This window comes from Neovison vison, chromosome 11, assembly GCF_020171115.1.
Source record: "Neovison vison isolate M4711 chromosome 11, ASM_NN_V1, whole genome shotgun sequence".
Taxonomy (NCBI): Eukaryota; Metazoa; Chordata; class Mammalia; order Carnivora; family Mustelidae; genus Neogale; species Neogale vison.
Genome location: NC_058101.1, coordinates 154,317,423 through 154,337,217, shown reverse-complemented (window position 1 = coordinate 154,337,217; position 19,795 = coordinate 154,317,423). Strand labels below are relative to the sequence as shown.

Here is a 19,795-nt window from a genome sequence, read left to right as displayed (position 1 = left end):
CATCAAACAGTGCTGGGCATAGAAGGTGCCCCCCCAAAATGTTGCCTGAAGTGTGTCTGAATGGGGACACAGCTCTGAAAGAACCACTGACCCATATTTTTCCCACCATCCTTCCTTCCTGCCCCTCAGTCCCATGGAAAACCTTAGATCTGTAGGATATTGGCTAATTGGTGGGGCCCATGGCCCAGGGATCCCCCACGGAGGTCCGCTCCCTGGCAGACCCACTGCAGCAGATCAGCCTCAGCCTTCTGGGCTCCTCATGCCTTGACCCGGCCCCTCCCCACCCCTGTCTGACGATGCAGCCCCATGCAGGGCACCACCTCTGGCCATGTACTCGGTCACGATGTAAATGGGTTCCTTGGTGACCACGGCGTAGAGACGAACTAGCCTCTCATGCTGGAGAGTTTTCATCATGTTAGCCTCTGCCAGGAAGGCCTCCGGAGACATGGTTCCCTCCTTTAAGGTCTTGATGGCCACTTTCACATTGTTCTTGTAATAACCTGAGCCGGGTCGGGGAGAGAATAAAGAAACCATGTAGAAGACCTGGACACTATGGGAGGTGATCACTTCACTAAAATATCTATAAGCTTCCAGGAGCCACCCTTATTCTATAGGTGGAGGACTGAGGTCAGAACTGCCCCCCTAGGATGGAGCCCTGGGCTCGAATGTTCGGGTCCTATAGGTGACAGATGAGCTGGCTTTTCCTGTAGGATGCCAGCCTATCTCAGCCTTTTGTGCCCGACTGGAGCCTCAGGAAGTTGCGAAACTTCCCTGCCTGGAGGGAAGCTGTTTTACCTCCTCGCCCCTGCACCAGGTTTGTCCTGGTGTGTCGTGTCCCTTCTGTCCTTCCTATAGCCTGCCTCCTCTCCCGACCCGAGTCTCTTCTACCACACAATACCTTCAGCATGGAAATGGGCATCACAGCCCATGGCAACACAGCCGAGAAGGCAGAGGTGGCTTGTAGACCTCTTTCCCTCCTTTCTGTGCCCTGCAAGTTTCCTTCCCTTGTACCTCCACATTCTCCCCCATCCACATTTTCCTCCATCCACATTCTCCACCATCAAGCTCCCCCATCCACACTGAAAGGTAAAAGATAAATAATAATTGACACACCCTTCTCAGGAGATCTTTGCAAGGACCTATGTAGGGCTCCACACACAGGCATCAGTCCCGGTTGCTGGAGGAGGGTTTGGGGACACAGTAGGATCTCACCTGGGTATCATGCCCCAGAGCTATGGACGGGTCCGGGAATAAAATAAAGCACTGCCTTTCATAGTCTGCTAGTGCTCTTGGTGAGTACAAGAGTGGTCGTCAGCTACACGTACAGGGACTGGGGAGCTCAGTGACCTAGCTTGTCACCCAGCTACAAGCAGTGGCTTGGTCTATTATTAGACTTCTGGAGCTCCTGGGTCACCATTGACCATGTTGAACAGGTCATTTCCATCTGGCAACCAAAGCTAAGAGGAGTTAGCCAGATGTTCAAGTTCACACACCAGTGCATGGCAGGCTAGCCCCGGGCAGTGAAAAGTGAGGGAGGGAACCAACTAAGATGTTGGGAGAGCTGGAGTCTGTTCCTACTGCACCACCATGGTGTCCTGACAGCGGAGGCCAAGTCACTGCAGTGTCTTAGGCTTGCCTTCATTACCTCATCTGTGAAATGGGTACCATCGCCTCTGGCCCTTCTCCCAAACAAGCTTTCTGGGGAAGCACAATACAGTGTGCATATCCCGAGCCTTCTGTGCTTCAGGACACAGGGCAGGGAGAGAAGCTTCTGGCCACATACTCACCCATCCAGACATCGCCAAACTGCCCAGACCCGAGTTTCCTGACCAGCTTGAGAGACTGCCGGGGGATTTCCCATTCATCCTGGGCCCAGAGGTTTTGGGGAGCCAGACTCACACAGGGTTGGGTCAGCCTCTGGCATAAACCATCCCCTTTCTCTGCATTCGGGAAGAAGAGATGGAGCTGGAGATTACCAGAGTAGCCTAATCACAGGTCTCCCTAGGGAACCATATCCTTCCCAGCTGTGTCCCTTTCTTGTTTTTGCCAACCACACTCCCATGTCCAAGTACACATATGCCTGTGTTCACATTTTCTGTACACACTCTCTGCTATTTGCATTCATTTTGCGTAAAGCAAGGCATGCTGTCATTGACCTGCTCTAAGACTGAAAATCCTCGTTATGCTCCAAGTGGTCACACGCTGAGTGAGCCAGTAGAAGGGATTAGGGAAATCGACTTTGAATCACTGTGCCGATACTTGCCCAGCTTTGGGATAGCCCCCTCCCCTAAGATGGCACCAGTGATTCACATGATCTTGAGATCTAGTGACAGATCGAAGGGCTCCTCTGCACCCCCGTCACATCCTCCCCTCTTACGAGAATAATGCTGCACCAAAGCCTGGAGTGTAGGGAAGGTGATGCGGGGGGAGATGTAATAGCCCCCTTCATCCAGGGAGCGGATCTTGTAGTGTTTGATCATCTCCCCCTGGGTGGTTACATCCTTCACAGTCAAGGAAAAGGCACCTAGAGGAGTAATAAAGATACAAGGCATACAGAGGGAAAATCAGGGTTGAGATTTGGGCTTCATTTCAAAACCACCCAAATTCTGCCCTCCACTTTAACTCTTTCCACCATAAGTTACCTTTCTTTCATCTCAACCTCAGCCCTCCAGAAAGCCTTTCCTATCCTCGCCACCCAACTCAGACCTTGATGTTTCTCTCCCAGCCAGGGAATCCCAGAACTCTGAAGCAAACATGCTGTCCCCTACTTGGGCATCTGGTCATCCAGGGACCCCCCTTTGCCATGGACTATTTATTGAGAAATGTAGAGTTATTGAAGGAACTAGAGGATGGATTAATTCCTGGATTCATTCAACTCACTCATTCTAGCTGAAAAGGCTGGTGCTGCCCCCACAAGGAATAGCAAACACCAAACTTAAGCACTCATGTCCGTGGGGGAGAATATAATAAGCTATTTCCCAGGAATTCTGTTCAAATTCATAAACATCTCTGCACCTTGTCATGTATATTACTGTCTGCCTGCAGACAGGGATAGCAGATGCTAAAGGTTAAGAGCAATTTAGGAGGCAAGAGTTTCCACTGGAGAAACGTCTTTCCACGACTTGATGTTCTTATAAAATGTCTCTGTCCAGCTCTCTGGGTAACACGCCCGCTACTCTTAATGGGAAGATGAGGAAACTGAGGTCAGGAAGGGGAATGCTAGTGGCCGGCTGAGGGTTTCCCCCTCCGAGAGGAAGCTTTTACAAAGCTCCACCGCTAGGTGTCAGGCTCGGACGCCTCTTCTGGGTGTGCACGCCTGGTTTTTCCGCGGTGCTGTTTGTCTCCCTGGCAAACCACCTTTCCCTCTCCCCTCCCTTAGCTATTGCGCCTCTCATCACCTACTTACAAACCGTGCAAGATGTGTGTGTGCACCTTGCTGTCGCCAGGCCCATCCCACGCCCGCGACCGCAGCTCCACCCTGCTCGTTGCAAACTGTCTCCCCTGCCTTGCCCCAGTGAGTGCAACGGGAGAGTGGCTCTAACGAGTTCATCGAACCTTGCACCACCGGGGTAGTGAGGAAGAGGGCCTTTCTTTCCCCCTCCTCTTTTTTTTTTTTTTTTTTTTCTTTTCAGCTGGACATCGTGTAGGCTGCATCATAAGAAGCCTAGGAGACCCTGTTCTCCTCCCCACGATGCTGCTACCGGAGCTCATGATTTAGGGCTTCCAGCTTGCCTGGGGTTCATCCAAGGGCCTGTCCCTCATTTCTTTTCACAATTTAATATTCTTCTTATTGTTATTCCTCCAAATACTTTCAACTGCTGGTTCAGGGCTCCCAGAGATTGAGATTTAATGCCCGCAGAACTGTCTGCCTTCAGACTGGGAAACTATCTGATCCTCACCCAGGTACCCATAAACAGAGGTTTGAGAGGCTAAGAGACAACAGAGGCAATACGGGGTGAGAATTCATTTCCCCGGCTTCTGTGGGCAGCGTTCCTTCCCTGTCTTCTATCCGCTGGCTGCAGTTTTCAGATGCAGAGGGAGGGCACTTGCTTCAGAGTTCTGAGGAGCATGTGTGCACATGTGTCTGTGTCCGTCTGTGTCCGTCTGTGTGTGGGGGCTTCATGATGCTGGGGCAGTCCTGCAGCCCTGCCTCCAACTGGCCAATTTCCAGCTTGGACTAGCTTCCCCATGGTGGGCAAGGACAAGAGGGGTACCCCCACCTTTAGAGAACCCCTTCCTCCATCCTGAGGTTGTGGGGGGGGGTCCCTCTCTTCCAGAGGGCACCTTAGCAATAGACAATGACTAAGACATCATGTCCAGGGCAAAATCACATGATTCTGGGACTTGTGTCAACATAGTAGGGATGGGTGGGAATATACAGAAAATAGGATTGACTGAGAGATCACTGTCCAAGCAGAATGTGGGTACAAGGGGTTCCATTATACTATTCTCTCTACTTCTGTATATGTTTGAAATATTCTCCAAAAACAAAACAGGTATGTCATCTCCAGTGATTCCCATATCGCTTCTTGGTCAAAGGTGCTTTGCCATTAAAATGGAATGGTGGCAATATGGCAATATCCATATATAGATATATATGGATTTAATTCATCCACTGGTACAGTTCCGGAAATTTTATATAGAGCACCCAACTGACCAATGCACCACCCCCTCCTCAACCTGGCCCTGACCCTTTGAAGGGCGGGGAGGCCGTGGGATCTCCCCTGAGCCTCCCAGGGTATAATGAGCAGCCCTCTTTGTCCCTTGTTTGCTGCTCTGGGGCTTCCGCTCGCCGTGGTTCTCAAGCTGTGATGGAGCTGGAGGACGAGGCTGGCAAGGTGCTCCCACTAAGCAGAACCTCTGTCTCCTCTCATCGCCCCAACCACAGGGAACCAGCTTGCAGCCCAGCCATCATCTCTCCCCTTCCTCCTCTGATGTCACTGTCACCACCTCTCCTCCAGTTAAAAATTGGCCACAAGGATGTAAGAGGTCCTTATGTGCATGACATGATGAACAAAGGCTTCCTTCACGTTACTCAGGGAAATTCGCCTCCATCAGCTCACGACAGGCCAGCCGGACACACTGTAGACCTTGTAAAGTCTCTTAGATGACTTGGGTTCTGATCCTCTGATCCCTGTTCACTGTTGTTCTTCCCTTAGGGACTCAGTATCCTCGTCTTTCAAATGGGGCTATCGGCTCAGAATCCCAAAGATGGAAAGTATGTACCAGGAAGCATATATAATAAGGTCCAGAGCAGCCCGTTCATAACAGCTGCAAGCTGGAAACAGCGTATGTCTCCCAACATTAGAAAGGAGGAACAGCTTACAGATAGTCATATGTTGGGTTCTGTAGAGCAGTGAATGTGAACGGACCACTGTCCTCAACAACATGAGGGTACCTGTTGTGGGCTGAATTGTGTCCCTCCCAAATTCCTATGTTGGAGTCCTCCAGTAGCTCAGAATGTGACTCTATTTGGAGATGGGAGCTTTAAAGAGGTCATTGGTGGGGAGACAGTTGACTAATCCAACATGACTGGTGTCCTTATTAGAAAAGGAGGTTAGGACACAGACTGAGGACAGACCAGGTCAGGACACAGGTAGAAGGTGGCTATCTACAAGCCAAGGAGAGAAGCCTCAGAAGAAACCAATCCTGTCGCCACCTCTATCTAGGACTGCCAGCCTCCAGCACCATGACACAGTTTTTTTCTGTGAAGCCGTGCACCCCGGTTTCTGGTACTTTATGACAGCAGGCCTAGTAAATTAATATAGACTGTAACAAACAATGTCAAGTGGAAGGGACAAGACATATAAAAATAAAAATAGTATGATTCCACTTGCATCAAGTTGAAGAATACGGGAACCATGGGTGGTGAAGCCATAAGGAAAAGCAAGAAAGGATTTCCCTAAGAGTTGGGGCCCCTGGGTGGCTCAGTTGGTTAAACATCTGCCTTCAGCTCAGGTCACAATCCCAAGGTCCTGGGATAGAACTGGCACTGGGCTACCTGCTCAGTGGGGAGTCTGCTTCTCCTTCTGTCCTTCCCTTTGTTTGTGAGTGCTCTCGCTCTCAAATAAATAAATAAATAAAATCTTTAAAAAAAATAAGAAAAAGAAAAGAGAATTTCTTTAAGAGTTGAGATAGCCATGATTTCTGTTAGGGGAGGGGTGGGTAGGTTGAGTCAGAAAGGGGCACAAGTGGAGAGGTGAGAAGGGCTATGGATGTCTGGAATGTTCGCTCTCCTGTGGCTGCACAGGTGTTTCCTGTAGTTATACCCTCACTTATAATTTATGCAAGTTTTGTATGTTTTATATGTCATAACAAAAGGAACTTTAAGAAGGAGAGAAGGAGAGAAAACCAAATGAAAGAGAAAGAGAAAGCCCAGTGGCCTGCAGGCGGTGGCAGAAATGTTTTGGTCAATCGGGGGGGTTGAATCCATGAATGCTCCCCATTCTCCACAATGGCCCCCCCAGTCTTTCATACCCAGCCACGGGCCTTTCTCCAAACTCTGTCACCTTCCAGGTGCCTGTAAGTGCCTCGGCTGAGATGATTTCTAAGGGGTCTATGGGCTCCCAAATCCTTTGATTCCAAAACGTGGCTCTGGGTCTCTCCCTCGCTTCAGACCTCACCAGCCTCAGTGTCCCCACTGAGCCAGAGACGATGCGCAGTAGCCTGGGCGGGAGCAGCCCTCTAGCTGCCTCTCCTACTTGCACCCTGTACATGTCCAGCCCAGCCAATGGAGACCTGTTGGCACCATAGCCTCACACTCAGCTTCGGGACACTAGATGGGCTGGCCAGGCAGGGCCTGAACTGAAAGGGAAACAGGAGGGCCGGAAGCCTCTAGGTTCTCCTGGCTGGCATTCCCAGAAGCAGCCTCGGGGGTGGAGGGGGCTTCCTGGGGACTGCACAGGAAGGGTACACTGGGCACCATGCTTACCTTTGTTGGTTTCACTCTCTCTGATAAGAAAGGAGCCCGCCTTATTGATTGGAGCCAGAAGCTGCCTCTCAGCATCTTTCCGGCTAATTGATCTAAAGAACCATCTGGGAAAGGGAAAAGGCAGGCAGACCTCAGAGGCCGAACATACTCCTTGGAATACTCTTATCCATGCCCCCCTTCTAAGCTTTACACCCCCTGCCCCTCCCCAAATAGCGTCTTCCTGTTTTCAGGTTAACCCTGAAATAACAACACTCCTCACATCTTGATTCATGAAATGCCCTTTGGCCCCTGGGCCCCCTTTTCTTTTTACTTCCCATCAGCGGATGGACTTACTGCTTTCTTGAACTGAGAACATTTTTGGGTGCTCTTTGTTAATTCTACTCTGGGAAAATGTACCCAAACCACCTTCCCTCAAAGGAGCCCCTCCTTGAGGTCAAGTCTGAATTCCACAAAGTGCTGAGACCCTCAGAGCACAGATTCCCGCCATGTTCCTCTCAAGCAGGGACCAATAAGTGTGGAAGTTAGTGTCCATGACCCCACACACTCTTCCAGGGAGAGGTGCGGCATGGGAGTGCCAGACAGAGAATCCTCCCAAGGGCGACCATCTCTGGATGAGGGATACCAGGTAAGGCCACTAACCCAGTTCCAGCACTTTGCTCACGCGTTTAACAGACTCTCAACTCTTTCAGGGACAAAGCCCCATCCTACTCATTTCTACAGCCTTCTCCACATGTGGACAGAGTCAGAGTCTGGGTTCTGTTTGTTCAGTGCATGTTTTAGGAGGGAATGAGTGACCGGTGCTGTGCAGAAGTGGGTTATGAGGGCTCTGAGGAGTACTGCTTTCTGGAGGCCAATTCTGAGCGAGGCCATCACGCTGTGAGTACCCCTGAGTCCTGCCCGTCGGAGGCCCTGGAGGAGAGGGGGCTGATCATCATGCCTCAAGGTTAGCTTGCAAGGTCATGGGCCTGTAGGGACGTTTACATCCAAATAAATCAGGGGAGGAGCACTTCCATTTCACAGAAGGAAGGAGTGAGGTGAGCACAGAGGAGTGGTTCCCTGAGCACCAGGCTGTCTGGGGCTGCTGGGGAATTGTCTGTGGGATAACACGTGGGATAACACTTCCCCAGCAGCCCCAGTCATGCCCCTTTCTAGCTCCCTCCATGTTATGCTCCCAGAGGCTCACCTTTCAGTCCCTTTCCGACCCCTCCCTGCCCAGCAGCCCCCAGGGCAGAAGCAGCAAGTGGGCCTCGGCTTTGAAGGGCCCTCCGTGTGTCCACCTACTTTTCCACTTCCAAGGTCTCCACTCGGGCCACAAAGTTGCTGGGCACATAGCCTTCTCTTCCAGTGATGAGAGACCTGGCCAACCACCAGTCTCCAACTCTACAGAGAAGGGAAAACCAAAATGGCATAGTGACTCCTGTCGTTATCTCTGGGGGGCGCTCACAGCCCTTCCCCAACTCCGATCCCATCCCTGAGGCAAAGGATGCACAGAGGGCAGATGAGAAGGAACTGGTAGGAGTTGCTCAGTGGGGAGGTGCTAACTTGTTGAGCATCTCACAGACTGGTCCAGGGAGGAAGGGGTTGGTGAAGACTCCAGAGGAAGAGTTTGTCCAGACAGCCAGACCACGCCAGAGGGCCCCTGTCTTCCGTGAGTAGCCTTCCTCTTGGTTAATGGGACAGATTGAGAGTTTAGTGAGTGCGTCGGGACCAGACAGGAAAGACAATAGCAGGAGGAGAGATGCTGCCCAAAGGAGGAGCCGGGCAGCCCACGTGTGCCCAGAAGGTCGAGGCTTTTGTGCTTTGGGCTCAAGGCCATCGCAGAACTTCAAGAACAAAAGCAGAACCTCTAGGCTCCACAGAACAAGCCCGACGTTAGAGAGAGAGCAGACTTTGGAGGAGTTTCTGAGAGGGAGCCCTAGAAATTAAGTAAAGATGATTTCATGAGCAGAATCCTGTGCGAGGTCCTGGCTGGCAAGGGAGACACACAAACCTGTGGCAGAGCAGCCAGGCAAGCGCTGTGCCATCAGGAGGGCTTCATGGAGGAGGTGATGTTTGAGGTAGTTTTGAAGGAGAAGTATGATTTTGACAGTGAAGTGGGAGATAGTGAATGGAAGCCACCTTGTGGGAAAGACTTTGGAACAGTAGATAAAAGGAGAAAACTGGGTCAAGGTAAAAAGAAATGGTGGGTGACTGGACTGGGGGGGGAGCAATAGAGGAGATACTCATGGAGAGCAGGGATGGGGTGGTGTGAGAGGCGGACGGCTGGGTGGCTGTCCCACTGTGATAGGGAGCCTCAGAGTCCCCTGACCACAGGACCGCATTCTAGGAACTTACTCCTTCAGTATCTGCAGCTTCTCCCCCTTCAGCATCTGCAGGTCCCTGTCATTCACTGAGCTGTAGTCATACAGGGCCACCACGAAGTGCTCCTCTAGAGGGAACAAGGAAGAGATGTGCACCACTTGGGCCCAGCAGAGTGAGGGCAGGGGCTGGGTGAGTCTGTGCTGTGGGCCATCTCAGGCTGCCATGAGGTCAGGAGGACACAGGGACAGAGGGGAAGCTGTGGTGTGCTTTCTTGCTCACCGAGGCAGCAGGGGAATCTCCTGTCTACCACACTGAACTTCTAACTTTGCTGCCGGGAATAAGGACAGGCTTCCCCTAGAGTCCATCCTGTCTTCCCTTCTGGTCTCCACATGAAAGCCCTAAGGCCCAGAGCTACCCTCTCAGGGAGTGGCTAGCCCAGAGATTTAGGGAGATTGGCTGCACTGGGCTGAAGGCTGCCATCCCAAGTTTGGGAATGAGCGTTGGCTGATTCCTTATTGCCTCAAAGTCACATCAGCTTCCCTTCTTCCTCTTCCCCAGCTTCCCCTCCCCACCTTTATTCCAAAGAGGGTAGTGGTCTTGGGAACGTGGCTGCTACAACCTTGTGGCCTTGTGCTCCTGGCAGGTGGTACCCTGACTTGCTGCTAGTCCCAGGAAAGGACATCCAAATGGCCACTGCGAGTAAAGAGGTCTTTTCTGCTAGCTCTGGGGAGCCAAGAGCCACTGGAAAAGGTCACTTGGAGACCACTTCGCTCACCTGGGAGCGGATGACTCAGCTTCGTCACCGATGTGTGGTGTGACGGCTAGTCACTTCCCCATGGGGGGAAGAGGGGATTGGAATAGATGACGATGCCCCCCACCTCCAGTTCTAAGATTCAAGTCTTTGCATCAAAGGTAGTTAGTTTATTGCTTTCCCCAGGGCTTCCTTGCTGGGGCCCTGAACCGCCACCCCCCACCCCCAAATAGGAAATGAAGGATGAGCCTTGTGGTAATCAATCGTGCGTCCCAGCAGGACAAGAAACACCAGGATGAGAAACATCTGGTTTCAGCATTTTGTTTGGGAGCTTGGCAGACTCTGAGCTCTCTCAGGTTGAGGAGCCACGTCTTACTCAATTTTATAGCCTCCCCAGTATTTGGACAGAGTGGGTACTGTTTGCTCAGTGCATGCCGGGTGAGGCAATGAGGGATCCAGGCTGTCAGAGCTCCTCATGCTCCTGCAAGCCAGTTCTGAAGGAAGCGACCATCCTGTGAGCCACACCCGCCCCCCCAGGCTCCAAACCCCTGACCCAGGAGGGCCATGGTCACTCATTACACAATCCCCCACTGTCCTACCCACCAGAGTGGCAGTAGAGACGGGGTGAGGGAGGGTGGCGTCAGTGGTCAGAAGGCCAGCAGCAGCTTTGGAAAGTGGGCAAGTTGCGGAGAATGATAATGCTTTCTATCTTTCTCGGAACAGACTCAGGGCAGGAGGGAATACGCAGACCCATCGGCCCTCACCCTTTGAGGGTGGGGCTTTAGAATCTTTGAAAACTTGGTTTTGAGGGCACCTGGGTGGCTCAGTGGGTTAAAGCCTCTGCCTTCGGCTCAGGTCATGATCCCAGGGCCCTGGGATCGAGTCCCGCATCAGGCTTTCTGCTCAGCAGGGAGCCTGCTTCCCCCTCTTTCTCTCTGCCTGCCTCTCTGCCCACTTGTGATCTCTGTCTGCCAAATAAATAAATTAAATCTTCAAAAAAAAAAAAAAAGAAAGCTTGGTTTTGTTTTTTATGCTGTTTGTATTTATTGTAACATTTTTCTTTTTGTCTCATTTATAGTTTGTAGTTCTTTTTTGAAAAACAAAACACAAAAAACCACCCAGGCTCAGATACAGGAACTGGGTCTTGGTCCCTGGAGCACCCCCCCCCCCCACCCCGCCGTGGGCAGCTGAAGCCTGGGGCAGAGTTGGGCCACACCCCTCGCTATGCCTGGTTTAGTTGTCTCCCCCCATAGCCTCTGCCTCTCTGACCCTGGAGGGCCTCCCCTGTCCTCTCCAGGAAGCTGCTCCCAGCTGGGCCCCTGTTCTGCCTGCACAGAGCCTGGGCCCAGGGCAGATGGCCTGGAGAGCCTCGGCTTCAAAAGCAGCCCCTTCTTACCTTGGTCTGGACATGTGTCCGGAGGTGCAGGAGCCAGGTGGTTAAACAGCACCTGCAGCAGAAACACACACACACACACACACACACACACACACGCTGCAGTAGTTCCACACCCCCCAAACCCAAGGCCTGGGCTGGGAGGCTGTTGCACCTGTCACCCAGGGGCTCTGTAGGGCGTATTTCCCTAAAACTCAACAAATACATCCCTAGGTATATACCCTGTAGAGAAACTTCTGTAGTGTATCGGGAACCATGCACGAGAATGTTCCCAGCAAAACTACAATAATACATAAGAATTGTAAAAGGTGGAAAAAAAAAAAAGAATTGTAAAAGGTGGAAATTGTCCTTAGGACTAATGACAGAAAAATAGGCAAACTGGGGCACAGTCATGCAAGGAAATGCTACGCCGCTGTGGCAACTTCTGAGCCCAGATATGCGCATCAACGTGGATGAAGGTCACAGATGTAATAGGAGATCTGACAACCACGTCTCAGAAGAATACAGGCTGTTTGATTCGATCAAAAGTTCACAACCGGCAGAAGAAACTAAAAGGTCTTTAGGAGTATATGCACATGTGATGATACAAAACGGTAAGCTAAGGAATGATGGACACATTCAGGGTAGGGGCCTGGGGTGAGGGTTGGACTTGGGTGGGGACAATGGTCACTGCTCCTGAAGACCAAAGGGGCTGTGCTGGGTATTCATTTCATTGTCCTTTTAATCTGATGGACATGTTATGAGTATTTTTGTTTGTCTTCCATATTTATTGAACACAATTTTGAAGCAGCATTTTGCCACATGGTACATACAGTATGGCTCCATTGAAAATATAAACATGTAATATAAATAACATCGACAATAGGGTCTGGGAACAGGGGTTCTGTAGTGCTAACTCTGGGTATCGCTGGATAGTGGGATAATGAGTGTTTATAATTTTTCTCCACAATTAGAATATATCATATGATTTCTTTTTTTAGAGTTAAAAACTCTGGGGCACCTGGGTGGATCAGTCAGTGGAACATCTGCCATCGACTGGGGTCATGATCCTGGGGTCCTGGGATCGAGTCCCATGTCAGGCTCCCTGCTCAATGGGGAGTCTGCTTCTTCCTCTCCCTCTGACCCTAGCCCCTGCTCATGCTTGCTCTCGCTCTCTCTCTCTCAAATAAATAGTCTTTAAAAAAATAAAGTTTAAAACATTCCAGCCTCTATAACTTATTAGCATGTAACTTTGGCGATATTACTCAGTCTAAGTCATCGGGCCATCATTCACTCATTCAACAAGCATCTCAGTGTTCTGTGTTAAGTTGAGACACAGATAAAATGCCTTGTTTGTCTAAGAAATGGGATTAGCAATCCTACGTCCCATCAGGTCACCGTTGGGCTAAATTGATGAGCAGTTGAATGTGCCCCGGAGGCAGAGAGCAAGAGAGCAGGTTCCAGGCATGACTCCCAACTGCCCCCAACCAAAAAGGGATAGGTGGCCAGGTGGGGGAGGGGAGTGTCACAAATAGACATCTAAAAATGCCTCTTTGGACTGTAGTAGCCTCTGTGGAAGGGTTCTAAGTGTTCTGTAAACAAGCCAGAACAGCATCTCAGGCTCCACGGGAAGCTGAGGGTTTGTTGGAGAGATGTGGCTAGTCTTAGGGTTTCTCATTCTTGGAGAGTAACTCCTTGAAAGGTGGGCAGCAGTGCTAGGAAGGGGACTGTTGTCCAGGAGCTTCTGGGTAGGGGTGGGGGCAGCAGACGCTGCTAAGTGCCTCAGACCCATTCCCACCACACCCTCTTCTCCAGCTGATCTTTTTTATTTCTTTTTCTCTTCAAGGCTGCCCTTGTGAAATGAGAACCGGCTAAGAATTACTGGAGACTACACATGCCCGGTTCTGTTCTAAGGGTAGTACGTTATGGAATTGCATGGTTGTATATACATCACATGTTGTTACCTCCCTATCAGAAAGGCACTTTCATTATACCCATTTTACAGAAGCGGAAACTGAGGCATAGGGGAGTTAAGTAACCTGCTTCAAAGCACACAGCTATTCAGTGTAAACATGGCACTCTGGCTGTTAAACATCTCCTACTATATTGCCACACCAGCACGAGGTGGCTGCCACGTTTGGTGGCAGGGGCAAGGGGCAGATTTGTCAGAGCCCTGAATTATCTAGACATGGCCCTGGTGCTGGCTGGAGACAAGCATGTGCTCTCTGCTCTTCTTCCTCCCCCTCCCTTTTCAGCTGGGAACAGCCATCACTCACCAAGGGCGGCAGTGGTGGGGGAGCTTTGCTCTGGGTGTTGACCTTCACAGGACTCCATCGGGCCTTACTCTTCTCCTTCACCTGCTTTTTGCTGCTCACCACTCCCATCCTGTCGGAGAACACACAGCAGACTGGTGACGTGAGTAGGCCTTCAGAGCCTCAGTACAGAAGAGTTCCCCCAGCCCCTTCGGGATGGCCAATTAGAGAGAAGAGGAGGAGGGATGGAAGTGGGAGGACAATGAAAGTCAAAATCAGAACATGGAATCAGTTTAGGGGATCTGGCAGGCTAAGCTTGCATTGTCTTTTTCCCCCCAGAGCAGGAAAAAGTGGTCCAGAGAGAAGGAATGAGTGGGTTTAGGACACAGAGATCATCTGCCTGAGCAAACTGCCAGAAACTGCTGGGGTGGACCCCAGTGCTCTCGGGACAGGAGCCCTGGCATCCGGAAAGTGTCCGATGATGATTCTGGTGGTCTGGGTTCTAGTCTTCACTTTGCCACAGTCTGCATTACATGGGAAGGTCACGTCCCTCTCCCAGCCCGTGTAAGAACATGGCTGAGGTTCTTTCCCTCTCAGATTTTCAGGTGAAAGGCTATAAATTCAGGCCCCAGGGATGGTTCAGGCATCTGAGGCCAACTGCCTCTTCTCAGGAATCTCAGAGAAACTTTCTTAGAGGCGAGAGAAATAGCCAAATTTCTTCTTGGGTAAAGGATCATAGAACGACGGAAGTGGGAAAGATGCTAGAGACCACAGGCAGCGTCACCAAGACATCAGCACTGCCTCCGTTCCAGGGCTGGTTCTTTAAGAGGAGCTTACACTTGACCGGGAACTTCACAAACCCTGTCTCCGTCATCCTTGCCACTTTAAAGTAAGCGTAAATAGGCGTTATCACTGTCCCAGACTGAGGTTTGACATGTTCTGTAGCTGGTTCATGGTCACTTAACCTTGGAAGAGCAAACTCTGGAGCCCTGGCTGGCCACTGGCTACTACACTCCACCTCACACCTGGCCCATCCCCAACAGGCAGACATTTAGAGGAAAGGACCTTGCCTTCCTGCTCTTGTCTGAAGGGCCGTGCAGTTGGTGGAGCGTTCCTGACTGCTTTCGGAGGTGTTCACAGCATTTCTTTGATTCCAAGATGCACCCCACCTTTTTTTTTTTTTTCACATTTCAGTATCTCTGAAACCATGATGTGTTTTACAACTAGTGATGGTTCATAAAGTAATTAGCAACATCTTTTTTCCCTTTGTCAGTCATACATAAAATAAATGCTAGCCTTCCAAACAGTGGTGTCTTAGATTTAATGAAGTGCAGTGGTGCTTTTCTTTCAGAAAGGTGAAAGCACATGTCTCATATTACTTTTCCTCAAACTCTCCTTGAAGAAAAGGAAGACTATAATAATCTTAAATACAGGACAGAGAGCCACAATAAATTATCCATGAATACTTAGTTGAGGTATGCCTTGGGTACAGGGCTTGCAATACTTCACATTTGTAAAGAATGGGACTTTTTAAATGAAATTTGTACCAGAGTTATGGGCCAACATTTCAGTTTTCAGAGATTTTTTTTGGTATCAGAATTTTGCACAAGGGATTACGGGGTTTTTATTAAGAATTGATACTGAGCCTCATGTCACATCGGGCTCTCTGCTCAGCAGATGGTCTGCTTCTCCCTCTCACTCTTCTTCTGTACTCCCCCTATCTCTCTCTCAAATAAGTAAATAAAATCTTTAAAGAGAAAAAAAGAATTGATATTAAATTTTATCACCTACTTATTGAGTATCTTTTAATATGATAATTTAATATGTTGATGTGATGAATTCTGTTGATAAATTTTCTGCTACTGAAACTTCTCTTCATTCTGAAATAAAAGCTGTTTGGTTACAGTTCACTAGTCTTTTTGATACATGGATGGATCCTATTTGCCAATATTTTATTTCAAATGAGAATCAATATTCCTGAACGGGTTCTGTGTATGAGGAGTTAACACCAAGATAATGCTGACTTTATAACATACAAGGGAGCTGTCCACATTTTTCTTATGGTCTTGAACTGTTTAATAATCTTGGGACTCTCTTCTTTAAAGGCTATTTAGAACTCCATGGGGTCCTTTTATAAAAAGTAGGTCCTTAAGTAGATTTCCAATTTCTTCTACAAGAATTTGTCAGTTTCCATTTTTCCTCTCCCTTGCACCATTTTGATGATTTATATGATTTATAGATCTTTGATTTCCACCACATTTTCCAGTTTGTTGCCTAAAGTTTTATATAGTATTATCTTGTAATTATTTCAACATCTTCTCTTTCTTATGTCCTCTTTCTTGTTCCTAATATAATTAAATTAACTTTTTAAAAAAGATTTATTTATTTATTTATTTGACAGATAGAGATCACAAGTGGGCAGAGAGGCAGGCAGAGAGTGAGGAGGAAGCAGGCTCCCTGCTGAGCAGAGAGCCAGACGCAGGGCTCCATCCCAGGACCCTGGGATCATGACCTGAGCCGAAAGCAGAGGCTTTAACCCATTGAGCCACCCAGGCGCCCCAACAATTACAATTTTTAATTGGATAAAATTATCTGAAATTTTCTTTGACCAAATAAAGTTTTAATCTAGCTTTAAAATAATGATAAAGTAGACTGTAATCAAAACAGCATAAAATGGTAAGAAGAACAGACATATTATCAATGGAGCAGAATAATAAGCATGCTAACAGATTATAGGGCATTTGGAATTGCGTATATGAAAAAGATACATTTTACTTCAAAGGAGAACTGATGGTTGATTTTAATAAGTGACATTTAACAAGTGGCTGTCTACCTAGAAGAAAAAGCAATTGAACCCCTACACCATATTAAAAAATAAATTCCACATGTACTGAACAAATATTAAAAAGTTAAAAAAAATTTAATTGAAAGAAAATTTAGGAGACTATATATATGACCCAGAGTTTGGAAATAACAATGAACAATGAAGGGTCGTCAGAAGCTGAAAGGACAAAAAGACATACTGATAGCAAAAATACAAATTTATAAAAGCGAAAGGTATTCTATAGTTAAAGAAATTATTATGAAGTCAGTACCTGAGCAATAGATTGGGAAAATGACTTGCAAGGCATACTGCAGATAAATGTGTATTTATAATATACACAGAGCTCATGTAATTAAACAAGAATATGGTCTAGCATACGACCCACTCAATAAAAACATGAATAAAGATTGTGAATGTCAGTTCATCCAACACAAATCCCAGTAGATAAACAAACATGTGAAAAAAGTTAAATTAAATGCAAATTAAGAAATGCAAATTAAGATAAAATATTCACATTACATCAATAAGATTGGGGAAAAATAAAAGGAATGATAATACCAATTGTTGATGGGAAAGCAAGGGAGAATTACATTTTCATACATTCTTGGTACAAAAGTATTTAATATAATTACTGTTCTTTCATTCATCTCTTCTTACCCATTGTATTTCTAGGATCAACCCTCAGTGAAGGCTGGGATCTTTATCTTAACTCATTTTTTAATCCAAATTGCCTGGCAAGGAGTAAGGACTTAATAGATATTTATTAGACAAATAAAATATGAAATATTACTGACTGTGTAGAAATTTTTCCAGTTTTATTAAAATTAAAGAATACATATATCTTTAAATTTACAATCCCACTTCTGGGAATCTCAGAGACTATTCAAACATCATTAGGTAAGAATATATGCAATATAAAAATGTTTATTGCAGCAATACTGGTAGCTCCAAAAAGCAAAACAAAAAAACTCTGTAACGCTCACCATTTGGGGAATTGTTGAATAAATATGCACTCTAAAATCTCTAATATATTATACAACTCTTAAAAAGAATGTACTACATCTTTACAAGTGAAGCTAAGAGGACTTTCCTAGAACATGCTGTTACATGAGAAAAGCAAGATGCACAGAGGTGCATAAAATTATTCAATATTTGGAAATACCAAAGAATGAGAAAAGAAACCTCTCTGCAGATACGCATACATTTTTATGTTACATGAAGAGAGGTTTAGGAGGATGAACGCAAAGTTGTTTACTTTCATTATTGGTGGGGGAGGTAGAGACAGACAAGGGAGGTGGAAAATGAAAAAAACAAAACAAAAGCAAATTACAAAAATTCTGTGTGTGTGTGTGTGTGTGTGTGTGTGTGTGTGTGTAGGCGCGCGCGCACATATTGTGGCCCCAAAAGATATTTCTTAAAATGTTAATGTTGTTTATTTCAAGTGATAGGACTTCATGTAACTTATTACCTTCTTTCATATAATTTTACATGTTCCTTGAATTCTTTAATAGGAAGCATATATTATTTGTACCAGCGGAAAAAGAGAATATCAGTGCCTGGTCCAGCAACAGAGAGGCATAAGGCCTGGAGCCAGGGTCATCCCCAGTTCTTAAGAACAGCCACTGAGTAGCCATGAGGGCTGCCTGAGCCTCACGCCTTTCCTGACTTCTCCCGACCTCCTGGCTCAATGAAGGGTCAGCAGGCAGCAGCTTCTAGAATTTTTCCAACTTGGACTTCTGCTTCTGCCACGGCCCAAATGATCAGCCATATCTGGTCAGCCATATTGCCACCAATTTTAAACTTCCTGACAAACATTTTCGTCCACTTAAACAACATAATCAAATGTTTAAACAACTTGACAGAAAGTAAAATTCCTGAAAGCAAATTACCCACTCCTTGTACTTCTTTGTCCTTCACCTCCTTAGCGGTGTATCTACAGATGACTTTCCACGGTTTCTATACATACATAGGTTCTCTATGGGTCCCTCTACCCCAGTGACTCTGACTGGGGACTAGAGCTACTCAGGAGGCCTTGTGACGACTAGAGCTGTGTCTGGGGGCTGGAGCTGCCCCCCTGCTGTGATATTTTAACAGTTCCAGGCTGGGCGGAGCCAGGAAATGCAGAAGACCATGCAAAACCAAAGTGTAACACATGCGTGTCCTGGGTGGCTCCACGTGGTTCTCTTGCACTGAGAAGACACTGGCCTCCTTTCCAGTGGTGAAGGACAGAAATGGGTGGAAGAAATGTGTGAGTCTGTGTGTCTGTGTGGGTGTGAGAGAGAGACACAGAGAGGGAGAGAAGGTGAGAGGGTGTACACATGTGCACCTGTGCATGTATCAATGTCGCGAGTGTGCCCATATGTGTGTGTTGTGTATGTGTGTGTGGTGGGGGATGGCTAGCAAGAGGATGGGAAGGGGGCGCCTGGGTGGCTCAGTGGGTTAAGCCTCTGCCTTCGGCTCAGGTCATGATCTCAGGGTCCTGGGATGGAGCCCTACGTCGGGCTCTCTGCTCAGCAGGGAGCCTGCTTCCTCTTCTCTTTCTCTGCCTGCCTCTCTGCCTACTTGTGATCTCTCTCTCTGTCAAATAAATAAATAAAATCTTTTAAAAAAAAAAGGAGGATGGGAAGGTGAGGCAAGGAACTTCTGTTTGTTTATTTGGAATGGATTCAAGCCCCCCGTGCAGAATTTGACCAGAGCAGGGAGGTCAGTGTTTGCCCCAGGGGAGATGCTCAAAGCCCGACAGGTCCACAGCCTCAGCCTGACAGGGGATGTGGTGGAGGGAGCAACTAAAAATAGAGAAATTAGAAACCCTGTATTTACAGTTGCCCAGCAGTCCACAGATGGAAAAACACTTGGCGTATATGATTTATTTGATATTCATGAAAACATCGATAGGTTGGTTACAAATATCCTCATTTTATGGCTGAAGATAAGAGTGGTGAGGTGGCTTGCTAAGGTCACACTGAGGTGGAAGGGCCAGGAGCTGGAGGCTCTTCTCTGCCTGGTACTGTCTGGAACTCACTGCTCAAAGCAGGTGCACAAGTGGCCCTGCCTGAAGCTCCCTCACCCTTAACCCACAGTTCAGGTTCAGGTTCAGATACGCTGTCGTCTTCTCCGTGGGGGCTGCCAGGTGCCCCCGAAGCCCTCCCTCCAGAGGAGAAACCTCTGGGGTTGCTACCGGAGTGGAGAGGTCTGGGGGCTGTGTGCCCCTCTGGAGTTTGGGCACACTCAGGGAGATTTCTCCCAACTCCCTGATGCAGTGCAGGTAGCTGGGGGTTCGAGGAACCTGGGCTCAAAACTACCTATATATGGCCATGTGAACTTGGGGAAACCCCTTTATCTCTCTGAGTCTCAGTCTCCTTAT

The 19,795-nt window shown here is 48.1% G+C and overlaps 1 protein-coding gene across 1 annotated transcript in view; it reads right to left on the bottom strand.

Moving 5' to 3' along the window:
* BLK (BLK proto-oncogene, Src family tyrosine kinase) overlaps window positions 1-19,795 on the bottom strand; it is a 72,933-nt gene that overhangs the window by 6,244 nt on the left and 46,894 nt on the right. Inside the window, exons 2-9 of the mRNA XM_044268078.1 lie at window positions 13,632-13,740; window positions 11,380-11,431; window positions 9,266-9,359; window positions 8,213-8,311; window positions 6,932-7,035; window positions 2,378-2,524; window positions 1,788-1,940; window positions 321-500 (exon numbers count right to left, since the gene is read on the bottom strand). Of these exons, the coding sequence (XP_044124013.1) occupies window positions 321-500; window positions 1,788-1,940; window positions 2,378-2,524; window positions 6,932-7,035; window positions 8,213-8,311; window positions 9,266-9,359; window positions 11,380-11,431; window positions 13,632-13,739 (937 nt within the window). The 5' untranslated portion in view covers window position 13,740. The remainder of the gene's footprint in view (window positions 1-320; window positions 501-1,787; window positions 1,941-2,377; window positions 2,525-6,931; window positions 7,036-8,212; window positions 8,312-9,265; window positions 9,360-11,379; window positions 11,432-13,631; window positions 13,741-19,795) is intronic.